We start from the raw sequence: 19037 nt of genomic DNA, 5'->3' as shown, positions 1-19037 counted from the left end.
GTCACACGTATCTGATAATACCCGGTCATTGGTTATTACACATCTAATGTGCGGCATATAACGGACATGCTTTATACACCCCTAAACTAGTCCAGCATGTTTTGTGATCGTCAACATGGACTCGCTTCTCTGCATTATTTTAGGGTAGTGGAAAAGTCTGAGTGATAAGCTTGCAGTAACCTAGGTAACAAATGCCTCATACACGTTGTTGGATTCAGCCAGGGTTACATTAAGGATTACTGACATGCTATGCTTTACCATTTTGCATTTTTCTCTTGCATTAGCAGCAACCTTCATTTGCTCTGTAAGAGCCTCGTTCACAAACATGATATGATCAGCTCTTTCAGACGTCCGCACACGCTTGTGGCTACCTTCAGAAAACAACGTGCACTAAATGTACCACTGTTTATATGGAAGTGTTCTCCTTCCATTACAGATGAAGCAAAGGAATTTCCCTACCTTACGAATACGGTCTCCAAACTAAGAATCCACGTCTGATTTTTGTGGTTTTATTTATTTTATAGATTAACAGCATTTTATGAAAATCACAGCCAAAGCAGTTCATTAAAAAGATCAGTCTGATATTTATTCTCTGAAAAGTGTCTGTGCATTGCATAGGTGGAAATTTGCCTTCATAGAAGACAACGAAGGAACCACATTAATCTATTTACAGCTCGGTCGGAAGGGACAATTGTACACCTGCTATGTATACGTTGATAGAAGGACCGTATACAGATAGCGATAGATATGTCTATATACAAACACCGTCCTGTCCACCAGGGAGAAAGCCAGCACTGTCCGGAGGTCCGCGCTCGGCCCAACTACGCCTCCACACTCTCCTGACAAGGTTTAGGTGATGAATAGAGTTCTTCAATGTTGCACAAGATGTTGTTGGTGTTTGGGTCACTCCTGGCCGAAGGACATCTAAAATATTGCATTAATAATCATGTTGTACCTGGGGGACATCCTACCATTGTCCATCCCTGTGGCTCTTGCTTCGCACAGGGAACAAGGCAAACCAGGGACCGTTTCTGGTCTGTAAAGCAGGGTAAACTTGCACCAATCGTCTCTCCATGTTTACAGCCCATATTGTAGACAACCCCCAAATCATCTTCACTTCTCTCGTTATTTTCTCTCAAAATCAGACGTGTGACATTTTTGTTTACAGTCATTGTTTTTTCTTGTTAGTTGTAGTATCCTTAATAAACACCTTTTTTTATCCCACTTTACGGAATACCGCCCATTATATGACCAGGATTATGTGACCGATTTAGGGACATGTAGAACAGTGGTAATTTATTGTAGTGCAACTTATAACTAAATTGTAACTTAGTGTTGTCATTTAATTAGGTTCACATTAACAGTACTGTCATGTGTGTCTGCGTGTTACACGTGTCCCCTCCATGCTGCCCCTAAGGGGTCTCCCTAAACTGCGGATGATTATAGTTGTAGTGTGAGTGTGAGGCCATCCATTCCTCACGATGGCAGCACTGAGGGATACGGTGCATCCCGGAGTCCATAGACAACGTAACTCAGTCCTGGGCTCTGGCCGCAGACACTTGGATGCAGTCCTACTATCCATGGCACTGGGTCAGTTGGGTGTTACAATATATTCGGTTAGTACACGATTGGCACCAGAAGAGTGGATAAGATTACTGGGGGTGGGAAGAGGGGGTTACAGCTGCACATTTGGTATGGAAAGGGGTTTTGCTACTGTGCTAAAAACGCACTTGGGCCCATTAAATCCATGAGGTCTTGCAGTCCACCGAGCGAGAGATCAGACGGTAATGAGATACGAAAAGGGGACAATGTATCACAGGGAGCTGAGAACGTGTCCAGGCAAGTGAGGAATGTAGGGGGAACAGTAAGGCCGACTAACAAGATGGGCTGTTGACACCCCAAAGAGGGCGTAGGCACTCAAGAAAAAAATAAAATAACCAAACAGCCCAGTTATGGCTGCCACGTCTACATATGGGGCTGTAACTGAGAAGTCCATCTCCTGGGCCAACGTGGCAGGAGGTCACCGCTGCCCCCACCTTGATGAAATCGCTGGACAGTGTCCACTGGTGTCTTGTAGTGTTCTAGTGCCACAGGTAGAAAACACGGAGGACAGGAGGTCGTCCTCATCAAGCGGTGATGGATCCTGCTCCGTACCGAGTTCTTACTGTGGAGTTTGTAGTCCAGTTACAAGGCTTCCAGCCATAGGAAAACTAAGACGCCAAGAGTGTCATTATAAGGAGACACACGGCCACAGTCAAATGTAAGTGTTCCCGCTTCGGACTCGTCCCACTGATGCTCTTCTCCAACTTGGGGATTTCTGGGTTAAAGTTACCTGAAAGGATAGAGAGAGATGGTGTTAAAGTCTGACGTATGAACTGAGCGCCCTCTTGTGGTGTAAGTGATAATCTCAGAGGAACATCTGCTAATTCCTATACATGCAATAGCGTTGTGCTTTCATGAAGGGGGAGACAGGAGATTCATAGACTAAACCTGGCATTTAAGGCTAATTTTTACTGAAGTATAAATGCTTTCAAGTTACATTTTAATACACTAAAAATGCTTTATTATATATTGTCCTCTTAGAGAGTTAGATAGAATTATATACATATACAGAGCAAGTTATATTGTTCATTCTCAAAAGCCTGAGTTGAGCCAGAATATGAGAATATCATGGGAGATTAATGCAAGTAATATTGTATGTTATTTTGTTACAAGATGTCCAAGCCTTCCTTGAATCTGATACTTGTGTCATTATTTCCATCAATTCACTGCTCTTACTGTAAAGAACCCTTTTGATAGCTGGAGATGAACCCTCTGTTCTTCCAGCTGCAAGGGGGGGGGGGTTACCTCATTTTCTGGGTGAGAACCTTCTACGGACTGTTCATAGATGGATTATATCCTTCCGTTGACTTCTCTCTAGTGGAGTGGTTCTTCTCGTATAACCCAGATATTCTATACCCCGTATCCCTGTATTCATCTCTGCACTCTCTCCAGATCATCCATCCAAAATGGAACAAAAGTCAAGGAGACTAGTGCAGTGTAGGCAAATATCTAGTCATATCTCAGTCATTCCACATGCAGTCTCCCACACTGATCTAGTTGTAGATCATTCATTCCCCATCCAGTCTCCCACATTGATCTAGTTGTAGATCATTCATTCCCCATCCAGTCTCCCACACTGATCTAGTTGTAGATCATTCATTCCCCATCCAGTCTCCCACACTGATCTAGGCATATCTCAGTCATTCCCCATCCAGTCTCCCACATTGATCTAGTTGTAGATCATTCATTCCCCATCCAGTCTCCCAAACTGATCTAGTCGTAGATCAGGCCTGTCCAACCTGCGGCCCTCCAGGTGTTGTGAAACTACAAGCCCCAGCATGCTTAGCAGGTAGACAACCAGTTGATAACTGGAAAGGAATGCTGGGACTTGTAGTTTCACAACATCTGGAGGGCCGCAGGTTGGACAGGCCTGTCGTAGACCATTCATTCCACATTCAGTCTCCCACACTGATCTAGTCGTAGATCGTTCATTCCACATCCAGTCTCCCACACTGATCTAGTCGTAGATCATTCATTCTCCATCCAGTCTCCCAGACTGATCTAGTCGTAGATTATTCATTCCACATCCAGTCTCCCACACTGATCTAGTTTTAGATCATTCATTCCCCATCCAGTCTCCCAGACTGATCTAGTCGTAGATCATTCATTCCCCATCCAGTCTCCCAGACTGATCTAGTCATATCTCATTCATTCCCCATCCAGTCTCCCGCATTGATCTAGTCGTAGATCATTCATTCTCCATCCAGTCTCCCACACTGATCTAGTTTTAGATCATTCATTCCACATCCAGTCTCCCACACTGATCTAGTTGTAGATCATTCATTCCCCATCCAGTCTCCCACACTGATCTAGTCATATCTCATTCATTCCCCATCCAGTCTCCCACACTGATCTAGTCATATCTCATTCATTCCCCATCCAGTCTCCCACATTGATCTAGTCGTAGATCAGGCCTGTCCAACCTGTGGCCCTCCAGGTGTTGTGAAACTACAAGCCCCAGCATGCTTAGCAGGTAGACAACCAGTTGATAGCTGGAAAGGAATGCTGGGACTTGTAGTTTCACAACATCTGGAGGGCCGCAGGTTGGACAGGCCTGTCGTAGACCATTCATTCTCCATCCAGTCTCCCAGACTGATCTAGTCGTAGATCGTTCATTCCACATCCAGTCTCCCAGACTGATCTAGGGAAGGACTGGCTAACCTGTGACACTCCAGGTATTGTGAAACTACAAGTCCCAGCATACCCTTCCAGCAATAAGCTGCTGTATATTGGCAAAACAAGCTCGTAGCTTCACAACACCTGGAGTGTCACAGGTTAGCCAACACTGGGCTAGGGCCTTATAAAGGGGAGACTGTATTGCGTATAAAAGAGAGAGACGTACAGTCTCCTGGCTCTGGAGAAGCTACAATCTACAACTATACCTAAGCTCATTGTCCGTCACATGGCCATCCTGGCTGTTGTTAAATATGTTTATTCCCCAAAGGAGTCGCCTACATTACAACCTCATCCGCTATGTTTCTGCCCGATCGCCCAACTCATCCACTTCCATCTTCTACTCTAACCAATCAGCTTTACTATACTGTAACTCTTATTGGATTTGACGTAGTTCGAGTCCTGGCAGTTTGTCCCTATTTTCATCTATGCTTAGTGGGAACAACATTCATTTTCATTTCATTCTTCTCTACTTGTTCATCACAGGAATTAAACTGGTAAATGTATTTCTGGTAAAGACTTCCAGTTATGTTTTGTTGCCCTTTCTTGGTCTACGAGCCGAGCTAATGACCTCGGCAGGGGGGAATTTGCCTTCTTGAAGTTAAGTGTTTTTGTCAAACCAACATTCGCTTCTTTCCTGGAGATTAAATCAAAGAGGAGACTAAACACCGAGCGCTAGTCCCAGGTTCTTCTGATCCCAACAATACAAAGCTTTTTACTCCAGATCCAACAAAGCAGCTTTCATAGTTGTAACTTCTACCAAGTGACCCATGAAATTGTCCTGCCGAAGCCTAATCACTTTACCCCCTGTGGTGTGATGGGGCGCTAACACTGCCCATTTCAACAAGGGGCTTATAACATACTCCAGAAACTGTCCGTTCACTAACTTACTTAGTAAACATCGGCACAATGTAACCGTTAGAGACATTTACGATGAATTGGAGTAAACAGCAGCTTACAGCGATGAGTTACATCCAATCTGATTCTGTAATTGTGGTTAGAACGTGTTATAATAACCTTCCCCCCCGAACACCTGCTTTTATAAATAAACAACCTCTTACACAAAGCTGCAGCCCCCGTTTCAGGGATAGACATCGGAGAGACTAGGCACAGAATGTGGCCGTAGGGCCCTTCCCACTTAAGAGTTCCGTTAGATACACACGGCTAGAGAGTGTACCCAACACAAAAAGTCAGACAGGGACTTCTAATCACAAAATTCCTTTGAGCCTTATAAGTCCAACATATGGAGGAAGGATGAGAAGCCAAAAGAGACTACTGGTTTATTGTATAGAAACTCTTCCTTCACTTAAGGAGATCGGGGCAATTGAAGGTCCAGAAACATTTTTATCCTTGGGAGCAGTCGGTTCTCTTAGACCCCAACAAAATGACAGTTCCAAGTCAACCGGGGAAGCCACATTAAACGTGATAAGAGGGGAAATAGAGGAGGTGTTGGAAGACTGCCGACTCCAACAAGCTCCAAGTGTGGGTGCGGTTCTGACCCTATTGTAGAGGAAGGAGAATTAGATCCCACATACCAGCAATTTTTTCACTTCTTTTCAGAAGAGCCCACGTCTTGGTAACACACTACCAAACCTGACTGACGCAGCACCGACTACCACCCCCCCTCGATTTGGCTGCAATCATCGAGAACAGAGAAGCTGCACAACTGACTAAAGTCCTTCAACTCCTTGACTGGCAACGGAAATAAAAGTTTCCTGAACACAACACTGTAGAATTTACGCAACACAGACATGTTTCATGTCCATTTACAGCGACAAATCCAGGCCTGTATGAGAGAGATGCCATTATAACAAGCTAACTTGCAGTGAAAATGTTATATTCAGAGTTCTATGTATCATCTGCCCTGGTAAGTAATCTACTTCCTGATCCTCCTACTGAAGAAGCGTTCTGTACCTGAAGACTGCTGATGTCAGAATCATAACTGCGACACAACGTTTCTGGTATGTATACCCACTAGAAAACTAATTCCCCCTCTCATTAAAGTGCATAACGTTACTGCATGAAATACCTCTTCCCAATGAGTGCAGTTAGCTCCTAAGTACCTCCAAAACTGTACACCTTTCATTTCACTGTGTTGCCTGTAGGTGGCGGTATGGGCCTTGCTATTAACATTTAAGGAAAAGGAAACTTTCTATAGAAATTAGCAAACGGCTAAATGTCACAGGCCGAAAACAATACGTGTTACTAAACTGGAAATTTCCTCTTAATGCAAAAATTCACGTTTCAATTAATACTTTTACAGCATCAAATAAAAACAAGAAAAATTTGTAAATGAAGATAGTTTTCAGGGAAATGCCTATTCCCCGATTGTCCTGCAGAGGGAGCCAGATCAACACAAATGTTCACTTACCTAGATCCTCGATCTTCACCTCAGGTTCTATCGTGAACTGGGGCAGCGTAGGAGACTGTTTCTCCCCTGAATGAGCTGCTGCGCAGAAGAAAAAGCATTGTTACTACTGCCGAATATCTATCTAACAACACCAAACACAAGGAATTACCCCCATAGGCTTCTGAAATCCTGATCCATCCCCCTCCTCCTATCTTCCGTATTAAACACTGGAATTACCCCGTATGAGTGATAAACACCCTAGTTTAAGGCCCCCTGTTTTACAGACACTAGATACCCAGCAATACTCACTGGTCGCACAGCAGACAAACACTTTCATCTTGAGGCAGGAGTGCCGGTGGTTGTGGGACGGAGTGGCTGAAACAAACAAGACGACAGTCAGGGCAGAAATCTGGGATTTACGTTAAGCTGCTCCGTATTCTCCGGCAGTTTTGCAGATCTCCGCTGGGCCAGCTGCACCGCATCCTCCAGATACGGCCTAACCCAATCACGGGTCACAAATTGGGCATCATTAGGTTTGAACTGGGCAAGGTGCAAAGCTTTTTGCCACACTGTTCAATCCATGGATGCCGGGAAGAGGACGCAGCAGCAGCGTTCACCCTGTGAGGAGCTGAAAACTGCAGAAGAGGAAAGGCTAGATACCCTCTAGGTCAGTGTATCTGACTAGAGTCAAAGGGTTTACTTTGAAATATCATCATCATCACCATTTATTTATATAGCGCCACTGATTCCGCAGCGCTGTACAGAGAACTCACTCACTTCAGTCCCTGCTCCATTGGGGGCTTACAGTCTAAATTCCCTAACATACACACAGAGACTAGGGTCAATTTTGATAACAGCCAATTAACCTACTAGTATGTTTTTGGAGTGTGGGAGGAAACCGGAGCACCCGGAGGAAACCCACGCAAACACGGGGAGAACATACAAACTCCACACAGATAAGGCCATGGTCGGGAATTGAACTCCTGACACCAGTGCTGTAAAGCAGAAGTGCTAACCACTTAGCCACCGTGCTGCCCAAATATAACACCTATTCTGTTTCTTTTGCACATTTATATACATATTTATGGAAGGAAATTAGTGGTGATTTCTCTCCACTGCAGCAGGCTGCCATGTTAAGAGGGAGCGGCTTCACTAACAGCAGCTTAAATAACTGTAATCTCAACTTTAACCTGTACAAGATATTAGGACATAGCTGTCTGTAACTGAAGGAAATGACATTATACGTTGTACCAGAGGTATGTCAGGGTAACATTGAACAGTGTAAATTACCTATCTGAAAATGAGACATGCATTGTACATATTACTTGGTCATGCAAGTCATTTGTTAATGCAAATAATGGATAATGCAGCCAATTTGTATATTTGACACTGGGGGGAGCTGTTGAGCAGAATGGCAACATTAACTAAAGGGACTCCTCAGATTTGTCTAATGTGAATTACTGAGGGATAACGGCATACAAATATTCTATGACGGTGCTAGTAACATCATGAAAGTAGCAGAAGGTAAGAAAGCAGAGTGGCTGGTGCCGTACTTACAGATGTAGTAGTACTCTTGCCCAGCGTGGAACTCGTACCCCAGGGAGAAGGCGCTGTAGCGCTGGAATTTCTCTGAGAATTTGATGGGGCTGTGAGGCGAGTGCGGCCGGTTACACTCCCAGCGTTTGAAGCCCTGTCTGATGTCGCAGGTTCGGTATCCCTCGTAATTCACCATGTACAGAATGTATTGCTCCATCCTGTGCTCCGCCATCGTCTCGTTGTAGTGGGGACAGTAGATGTCTAGGTAATCGTTGACATTCACTTGTACCGTGTAACCATCGCGCCGCAAGCTGAAAACAGACAGAGAAGAGACATCAGTACAGGGCCACACTAAGCGCATCCGCTCCAGCGGCTCCACGCAGTACGGCCAACGTTCACCAACAACAACATTCAGGATCCCCGATAGTCCCACATTATAAACTAGAACACCACAAGCTCAGCCTGGCTTTCCATGGAGTCTGATGGAAAGCCTGGGATTGGCTAAGCCTGGTCACATGCGTCAGTCAATACGTTGCACGCACGGCTGATCTGTAATTTGGGTTTTTTCTCTAATCTCTGCTCTCGAGGCTAAGAATTAATTAGGAAATATCGAGCTGGCCAAAAGCACTTAGTAACGTTCACGTCCTCCCAGTAACACACACCCATACTGTGCCAGGACATCCAAGGGATAAACTAATCAAAGGTAACAGATTCAATTAAAACAAAAGGAAAGACACCTGTGAGGTTTATATAGCACAGGACACATGAAAAGGAGACCTGTGAGGTTTATAGAGTGCTGGACACATGAAGAAGAGACCTGTGAGGTTTATATAGTGCTGGACACATAAAGAAGAGACCTGTGAGGTTTATAGAGTGCTGGACACATGAAGAAGAGACCTGTGAGGTTTATAAAGCGCTGGACACATGAAGAAGAGACCTGTGAGGTTTATATAGCACAGGACACATGAAGAGGAGACCTGTGAGGTTTATATAGCACAGGACACATGAAGAGGAGACCTGTGAGATTTATATAGCGCAGGGTACATGAATCATAGACCTGTGAGGTATATATAGTGCTGGACACATGAAGAGACCTGTGCGGTTTATATAGCACAGGACACATGAAGAGGAGACCTGTGAGGTTTATATAGCACAGGACACATGAAGAGGAGACCTGTGAGGTTTATATAGTGCTGGACACATGAAGAGACCTGTGAGATTTATATAGCACAGGACACATGAAGAGGAGACCTGTGAGGTTTATATAGCGCAGGACACATGAAGAGACCTGTGAGGTTTATATAGCGCTGGACACATGAAGAGGAGACCTGTGAGGTTTATATAGCGCTGGACACATGAAGAGGAGACCTGTGAGGTATATATAGTGCTGGACACATGAAGAAAAGACCTGTGAGGTTTATATAGTGCTGGACACATGCAGAGACCGTATAAACACCGCACTGTCCCCTCCGGAGAGGCGTGTACCTGGGTCTGTATTAATATAGTGCACTGTCCTTCCTTCTCTGGTCAGCAGGATAATTAGTGTTGTCCTTGTGAAGGACAAGACATACGTGATGGCATATGGAAAGCAGGAGGCACAGATCTGTAATGTCCAACCTTGCCCTCTCCGGCTATAACTCTTCCCTCCAGGCATTGCAATCACAGGGCCAGACCCGCCGCAGGCACAGATGCAGCGTAGCCGTTGCCAGAGGTCAGGATCGCTCCAGTGCAGACACAGGCTGGGCCTGACCTGTTATAAGGAGTCATTTAGTGTGCGCACTGCCAAACAGCTGGGATAGCGGAGAGAAGACCCCAAAACATACTCAAGAAGAATGGATTTCACCAACATGCCATATTGTATAAATGTGGCAGAAACACGGGATGTATAGGCCATGCCGAGCATTCAAAAAGACTCCCGACTGCACCTGCCTCCCGAAATACGCAGCTCCCACCTCTTCAATTCAGAACATTGTATCCCGCCAACGCAGGGGCTCATTTCTGCATTTGGTGCAGAGTCTACAACATAACAGTGTCTCGCCCGCACAGCCCCGCGGTTAGATCGGTACCCCCATCAGAAGCAGCAATGTCATGTTGGCACAATAATCCCGCCAAGTACCAGCATTAATGAAAGCAAAGGGCAGATGTAGAAGCCGGGCGTTGGGTAAGGAACGCCGCGGTTATATATGACCTATCATACAGCGCAGTCCTGGCCATGTTGGTTTTAGAAGGGAATGTTTAATATGGCAGAGATTGGCGCCTTTGTGAATGGAAAGAGCCGCACTGGCGCTGCAGGGGTAGAGACATGCCCTATTGACATGTTCCAGACAGAGACAAGAGACAGCTAATAGAGAGGCAGTTTGTCAGGATTAATGTAGACTTTGCCTAGAGGAATCTCTTTAGCCGGCAAGCGACATTATAAAAATACAGCTGTCAGAGGCGCTCTGCTCCCAGCCACTAGATATTTTTAGCAAGTGGGTCCCATTTATACTAATTAAGAGGCAGCTCTCTGCACCCCCACACAAGCAGACAGCTACTTCAGCCAGCCCCAGTCACTTACACGGATGAGTCGAGTACACCAGAGAGAACTGGATGCCGCACACTTCATCCTCTGCTCCCAGCTGTCACATCTACTGGATCAGCAAAGTAACCAGTCTATCAGCTTCACCGACCTGTGTACTGTGCTGCCGTGCCCAACACCCACCACTTCATGTACCTGTGTACTGTGCTGCCGTGCCCAACACCCACACCCACCACTTCATGTATCTGTGTACTGTGCTTGCCCTGCCCAACACCCACCACTTCATGTATCTGTGTACTGTGCTTGCCCTGCCCAACACCCACCACTTCATGTACCTGTGTACTGTGCTGCCGTGCCCAACACCCACTACCCACCACCCACCACTTCATGTATCTGTGTACTGTGCTTGCCCTGCCCAACACCCACCACTTCATGTATCTGTGTACTGTGCTTGCCCTGCCCAACACCCACCACTTCATGTATCTGTACCTCTCATCTCAGCAACATCTACCCCCCCCCCCCACGTCTCCTCCATCATTTCATGTATCTATGCATCTCTCACATCAGCAATGTCCCCCCCCCCAAGGCACTGCCATCAATTCACGTACCCAAACACCCCCACTTCCAAAGAGCATCTCTAATTGTAGGCACTACTACCCCTATTATTGTGCACTATCATCTCTATGCCACAAACCTACCAGTCTCACTTTTGTAAACTTCTTCCCAACCGCCGATAGATACACACACCCCCCACCCCCGCCCAATTCAGTGCAGCCTTAGCTCACTGTGTAATATTCTACGTCTCCTGCCTTCACCACTAACTAAATAATACTGCACAATACTCCCTCCTCCATGCCAGTCACACACCCTTGCACATTGCCACCATCCCCAGCCCTAGACCACCATCCTCTCCTGGTATGCAAATATCTAGTCCAGCTTCATCTCTGCAGAGAATCACAGCTGGATCGGATTTTCCATATATGCCCAAGAAATTCCTCAGCAGAAGTAGCTATTTAGTAGACGGGCTTATTAGGAAAATAGTTAACGGTAGTAGTAGATTCTGGGGATAGCTACTGAGCAGAGGTGGTACGGTGTTCAGGAACAAAGCTTAATGCTGCTTATGGTTAACATTTGGCTGAGGGTTGATGGAGAAGATTGATTGACGGGGCCTAGTCGTGATCATCTGGAGTCCCATCAGATTCTATGCAAATGAGAGTTCTACAGGCAGAGAAATCCTTCTCCCCAAACTCAGCATCTGTCCTACATGAGAAGCCAAGAGAGCGGAGAACAGAAGGTCTGCTCCGCTCCCGGCAGCAACAATCACCGTGACGACAGCGAGAATAACAAGGAACCAGGCGCGGACAGCAGGCCCTAGGCTATCGGCGTGACATATCTGGGACAGATGAGAAAAGGCGCTGGGGTGGGGGCTTACACGGGAGTGGGGTGAGCAGTATGGTGAGACTAGCCACCCCAGAGAAAATCTGGTCACACCACTTCATCAGTGATATAGGGAAGCCAGGGGGTGCGATGAGAGGCGTTTGTACGACCAGTTACGACGTCGCCCAGGACCGACATGGCCATGCTAACATCTAAAGTGTGATTCAGGGCATCAGGTTATATGACAAGCACATGCAGTATTAAATATGCATTTTTTTTTCCACACAAGATTTAAAGGAAATAAGACGGTGTGGGCAGAAAGGCTTACTATCTAAACTGGGACCGTCAAAGTTCAGGCAGGAGGTAATTGTATTTCCCACAGAACTGTAGCGATGCTTCACACACACACAGCCCTGGTCCCCATTTGTCAGAGAGGTTTTGCCTTCCTTCCCAGAGACCAAATCCACTGAGATTGCTCCACGTCGCCCTCCCACCAGCCCGTCTGCCATCTCCGCAGCCTCCTCCCGGAGACGCAGGCTTTTCAGTGGGACTAATTTCAGCCGGCAGGCACACAAAGCTGCACATGGCAGAGGAAATGGAAGGCTTTACATGAGGCAGGAAGAGAGAAGGGAGAACAATAAGGAAATAAAGAGAAGGACATCATAGGTATCTACAGAAAGGGAAGAGTATGGAGACCGGTGAGATAGAGAGGAGGTACAGTGAGGTATAGAAGGGGGGGCCTAGGTGAATATAGTCCAAGGAGAAGACACTTATAAGTATAGTGACAATGAGGATTTATAGTGTGATGAAGGTGCGAGACTCACATCACTAGGATATAACACTATTATATATATGATAAACCATTGCACTCTCACATCTCCCCGGCACTCTATACACACTACCAAATCTAATGCTCAATGTGGAACCCTAGGCTGGTGGAAGTACCCCGGGGTCACAGGATGTAGTACAGGTTGGGGTATATATGCAGGGGTGACTTATGGAAGACTGGGTGTCTGTGTCCTAGATAAGACAATCCACTACACACAATACCGCAGATCTCCTGCGCTCCAGCAAACACTGAACTGGCCCATAAATAATTGAGAGAGCATTAGACGGACGATACATCAGCCAGGCAGCTGTGAGCCTGAATGACGCGCTGAGGAATCGTTCAGGACGGGAGCATCAGCTGAAATGGTCCCAACACTGCTGACCCCCTGACGTCTGAGAGACAGCGTGGTCCGCCTACAGCTGCGGCCACGTGTCTAATGGACGGATGGATAGAGAAAGCCCTCACCCAGACAACACCAATTATCATAAACACAGAACGTAGAAAACACATCCGTAGGGGTGGTTCATCTGACCTTCCCAAGGCCGGGTGACAGACTAATAACAGCACATTTTACTTTTGTTTATACGCTACAGAACTGCACAAGCCTAAAGTCGTCTGAAGAGAACCAGAATCAATGTTGGTCTGAGGTCATAAAACCCATGTTCGGCCCACAACAGAGACGCATTCAACAGAGGTCCCATCTTCTGAACATTAGAGACACCACAGGCAGTGTGAACGACAATGCCTAGATCATGTGGACCAGGATACCAGCCATGCATTGGGTTTGTAGCTGAAACGGTGACTGAGGGACCCCAGAGTGCCCTCCTCATATACCCCACCTTCCCTCCGGGTAGTGACGTACCACCACGAGCAGGTCACGGGCCGACAGTGAGGAATCTTTGGAGGCCTCGGCCTGGTACATACTAATGGTTCCGTCTTGTAGAACAGCGTGTAACAGGCTCCTGCAGATGAGGGGAATCCATTGTACAGAAAATAACTATTGTCCAACTGTCAGGTGCTATCGATTGGCACATCACGTGTATTGTGGAGGCAGAGGGCTGTGATCAGCATCACAAACACGGCTCCATCTGAGCGAGCCCAGGACCACCAAGGCAGACCTCCGCATTACTATAGACCTCTACCTTAGGAATAAAAGATCAGCTCTTCTGCTCAGTTACAGCAAGCATTCCCGTGAGGGGGGAAAAAAGAACAGATTACATCAGCTTCATAATTATGGAGCCTCACAGACCACATTGTAAGGAATGAGCTTCTCTAGCACATAAATCTGACCATTGTATCCTGAAGAAAGCGCCTCGGCAAGTTATGCACCGCCAGACGACTTATTTCTAAGATCATGGCCGAGGTGCGTTACATGTTCCGTCATCGGACACATGCTAATAAAGTCCACAGGGTTACAGGCGAGTGCATTACCCACCCCCGCATGAATTGTGCTCCGGCAGCGTTTCATGGATATGATGCGTGGACACAATGTAATCAGTTCTGGTGAAAGCTGGATACTCAGCAATATCATGGTACACAGTGGTCTGCAATGAACACTACGGCAGGGGTCTTATCTGTGTGCACTACAGCCTGCGGGACAGACATACAATCCTGTTTAGGGTTTACTGTTAACTAATCAGAGACAAAAATAGAAAAGCGCAAAGACAGTTTCCTCCACTCGCCCCTCTCTCTCCACCCTGCAGAGAACTCATCAGTGATTTCTGCTGCTGGAAATAGACAGATATAACATTAGAAAGCTTTATTTATTGTATAACTGACAGGCTGTGGCCTCAATCTGTTCTCTTGCTTCTATTGTCCCTGTGAAAGCAGAAGGGGGAACAGAGATGGTGATCCGTCTACTGGAAGAAGCCATGCAGAAAAGTGACAATTTCCATAGTAATATTAGCCAGCAATGTCCACTGACCAGAAACATCAGGGGATACTCTATTGGCGGGAAGATTCTCCGAGACATTCTAGTCTCATGCCTCAGGGAGCCTGAACCGCTGGTGTCACGTCCTCACCTCCAGCAGAAAATAGCTGGCCCTACTATCAAAGCATCTGGACCAAAGCTCGTCACTTCTTACTCTATGATATGGTGAACCTGTACCAGGAGGGTGTTGGGAGGTAAGCGGTAAGAAGTACGGCAGGAGAGAAGGGCGAGAAGTAATAAGCGATGGTAGCTATAGCATCCAGCTGCATTGTACTAGATTCACAGTGTGGTTTATACAGTTTGGATGTAACCCTAATTGTTAATGCAATGTCCATAAACACCAACAGTGGAGTACCGATTGTGCCCAGAAAGCTTCTTGTAGTATTTATAAGAGGCATCAGTTTTACCAAAGTTAGGCGGGTAGCAACAGTAAAGAAGGGGCAAAATGGGTGAGCAGGATCTTTAGTAGGCAGCGAGGAGGATACAGCCAGAGTGACCATCAGTGAAGACTATACTTCCAATATCTGGGGGCTCCACATTAGTGGGCAGTTGATAAGTCTGAGTGGCTGGTTACCTGCGCCATGTTTGACAGAGGAAAGGGGTGAGCAGAAAAAAAGAGACAGAAGGATAATGTGTAAGGCAGGAGAAAAAAAAAAAAAAAAAGAGACAGAAGGATAAGGTGTAAGGCAGGAGAAGGAGACAGAAGGATAAGGTGTAAGGCAGGAGAAGGAGACAGAAGGATAAGGTGTAAGGCAGGAGAAGGAGACAGAAGGATAAGGTGTAAGGCAGGAGAAAGAGACAGAAGGATAAGGTGTAAGGCAGGAGAAAGAGACAGAAGGATAAGGTGTAAGGCAGGAGAAGGAGACAGAAGGATAAGGTGTAAGGCAGGAGAAAGAGACAGAAGGATAAGGTGTAAGGCAGGAGAAAGAGACAGAAGGATAAGGTGTAAGGCAGGAGAAAGAGACAGAAGGATAAGGTGTAAGGCAGGAGAAAGAGACAGAAGGATAAGGTGTAAGGCAGGAGACAGAAGGATAAGGTGTAAAGCAAGAGAAGGAGACAGAAGGATAAGGTGTAAAGCAGGAGAAGGAGACAGAAGGATAAGGTGTAAGGCAGGAGAAAGAGACAGAAGGATAAGGTGTAAAGCAAGAGAAGGAGACAGAAGGATAAGGTGTAAAGCAAGAGAAGGAGACAGAAGGATAAGGTGTAAGGCAAGAGAAGGAGACAGAAGGATAAGGTGTAAAGCAAGAGAAGGAGACAGAAGGATAAGGTGTAAGGCAGGAGAAAGAGACAGAAGGATAAGGTGTAAGGCAGGAGAAGGAGACAGAAGGATAAGGTGTAAGGCAGGAGAAGGAGACAGAAGGATAAGGTGTAAAGCAAGAGAAGGAGACAGAAGGATAAGGTGTAAAGCAAGAGAAGGAGACAGAAGGATAAGGTGTAAAGCAAGAGAAGGAGACAGAAGGATAAGGTGTAAGGCAGGAGAAGGAGACAGAAGGATAAGGTGTAAGGCAGGAGAAAGAGAGAAGGATAAGGTGTAAGGTAGGAGAAAGACAGCAGGGTAAGGTGTAAGGGAGGTGATGAGTGATTAGGGCAGGAGAGAGATATCAATACAGATAAAAGCCAGGAGAAAGAGAGATGGACTAAAGCAAGAGAGAGAGAACAAGAAAGAGGGGTGGATGGCAAGAGAGTGACGGAGGAAGAGGAAGCTCCTATTCAACGAGACGCGGGTGTGACAGAAGTGGGTATTTATAATAATAAAAATAAGAAACCATCACAGTGAGCAAAAATATATAACAATGTTTGTCCTCAAGTCCACCAAAATTAGAGAGCAGACAGCCCGGCCACTGTCCAGATGGCCTGAACTCAACAATGTACTTTTTATCATCAATACAACACGCCCAGTCTGTAAACTGTGTAGGTTTGGCCATATCAATGTGGTGGATTTAGCCTTGTGATTTTACAACATCCCTTGAAAGGAGATTGAAAACCTGGGTAGAGCGAAGACAGACGCAATTAGTTATCAGGTGTAAAAATCAGTATGGGGAATAAACATCTATACAGAACATAATCTAATATCTACAATGGTTTAGCTGAAACAAATATGCATACATAGGAAAGCAAAACTTAGCTCGGTGTTAAATCACAAAAGTAAGGTGGATATTTTGTTGATAGTGTCCGTTAAAACATTATACATGTAGGACCTCTTCTGGACCCAAAACTTAGAGGAAAGGGATGTCTGGAGCAAATATTAATGAATAAGGTTCCTCTACTGCTGTATATTCACATTGTCCTATATGACCTTCAGTAGCCTCTCACTTTGTGGTGGAGTCACCGGGGACAGCAGGAATAAACTCTTCATCGGATGGAGCAGATTCTGCACTTTTAAAGGTTGTTCTTTCTATTATTACATTGCACCTGGCTTTGAGCAGCACAAGACCATTGGACGCAAATCCTTCCTGCGAGTATTTCATCAGGTCTCTATGATCGCAATAACCTACTGAATAAAATATCGCTCTATATCATACAAATCCTACCAACGCCGGGTGCATAATTTTACTTTCAAGGTCCGGAGAATATCTGGCCTCCGACATGAAAATATGACAGTAACTGATGTTCATGACACATTTAATAATTTATGTGGACAGCTCTGGACTTAATAAACAGAATTTAGTGAAGGCGAATAGTCTTCGACCTTCACTGAATCACAAGCTTGTAAAGAGCAGACCAAAAACCCTTCTCAGATACATATATATATATATATATATATATATATATATATCACACAATGACGCACAGATGGACGATTAGTGGGGAGCAGTGTGGACGTTCGGGATGGTAAATTGAAAGTAGGCGAAAGAGAGAGGTGAAACATAGAAGACTTTCTCCTACACGGGGCAGTTTCCCATGATTTTAGATATACAAAGAAAGAAAAAAAAATGCTGGGATGAAAATATATTTGCGAAGCAAAAGAAGAAACCTGGCACTGACAGCAGGCTTATACCCCAGGAAAGAGCACGGCAGGCGGCTGCCATCTTTAACACAAACTCATTACCCTGTTGGCACGACTTTAGGAGACAAATCATTGCCAAGTCGCTCGGATCTGTCAGACAGCTCTCGGAGAGCCTCCCCGTCAGGTGTTCAAGACAGACGTGGAGAATCCTCCCGGGAGGAATCACAAAGTGAGCGAGCAAAGCATCGGTGGGAGAGACAAAGGGATTACATCCCAGGAGAGGGAGCTGGAAGATAGGAGGGAGCTTCCATTTTTATCACAGTCAAGCTCTCCCCTCTCGTTGCGACGCCCTCACATTATCACTCTACAGCTGCCTTTTTATTTTTTCTTTCCCCAAACCGATATGAATCCAGGGAAAGGAAAGTCTGGCATGTTCAAAAACAAGAGTAGTGGATATTGCCGTAAATCTGGATAGAACTTCTGCCACTAGAAAAGCAAAATAAGGTCTCAAAAAGGCAGAAATATCTTCATGAGCACATAGGTCTGGTGTTGGATCGATGGCAGCGATGGAATTAGGCCTCTCACACGTGTCTTACAGCCACTGTCTACTGAGAGCAGGGTTGGGGATGCACACGTATGGGGCAAGATGCTGTCCCTCCAGTATACGACCCAGGACGACATCCACCATTAACCTCATACTGTGCAGACCATTCATCAAGAGAAGCGAGATCAGGCAAAATATAAACATGCAAATTTATTCCTTCCAGCAGATCAATAACACATTCAGTATCATCACGGTATCGAGTTACAAAACGGTACACGAGAGATTTACGACATAACAAGATCCATCTGACAGAGCAGCTCCCTAGTTTGTCTCATCCCCATCTAGGTCATCTACCCCAAGCGCCCATCACATCGCCGACCCTTTTATCCCAAGCAGCCGCTATCCATACAGCCTGTGGGCAGTGTGCAGCCTTCACTCACCATCCAGCCTAAAGTGTTAATATTCATATCATATATTTACTTGGAACGAGGGACATCATTAAGGCACAAAGCAAAAAGTGCCTTATGCCTCAATAAAGTCCATAGGGAACAAATAGGCTACATTCTCATAAATATTAGGTTAGTCCACAAAATGGCTACCTCTACTGTGCAAATGTACACTTCATTTAATAAGCAATTAGGATGAGATGCGCCTACAGAACCTTACAGGACAGGATCTATTGCCGACCTGAACTCTCAGGAGGTTGGAGACTTCACCTGGGAAATTCTCAC

At 45.8% G+C, this 19037-nt stretch overlaps 1 protein-coding gene across 2 annotated transcripts in view; it reads right to left on the bottom strand.

Annotated features, from left to right (window-relative positions):
• Positions 1–495: 495 nt before the first annotated feature.
• The window catches only part of LOC142109338 (ephrin-A3-like), a 50253-nt gene continuing 31711 nt past the window's right edge, over positions 496–19037 (bottom strand). Inside the window, exons 2-5 of one of the 2 annotated variants that reach the window (XM_075193489.1) lie at positions 8183–8472; positions 6935–7000; positions 6647–6724; positions 496–2332 (exon numbers count right to left, since the gene is read on the bottom strand). In XM_075193489.1, coding sequence (XP_075049590.1) covers positions 2211–2332; positions 6647–6724; positions 6935–7000; positions 8183–8472 — 556 coding nt within the window. In that variant the 3' untranslated portion in view covers positions 496–2210. The remainder of the gene's footprint in view (positions 2333–6646; positions 6725–6934; positions 7001–8182; positions 8473–19037) is intronic. The other variant, XM_075193490.1, reaches the window with a different exon arrangement.

Source organism: Mixophyes fleayi, chromosome 12 (assembly GCF_038048845.1).
Source record: "Mixophyes fleayi isolate aMixFle1 chromosome 12, aMixFle1.hap1, whole genome shotgun sequence".
NCBI classification, from domain to species: domain Eukaryota; kingdom Metazoa; phylum Chordata; class Amphibia; order Anura; family Limnodynastidae; genus Mixophyes; species Mixophyes fleayi.
The sequence above is the reverse complement of the archived record's forward strand: the minus strand, read 5'-3'. Positions and strand labels throughout refer to the sequence as shown.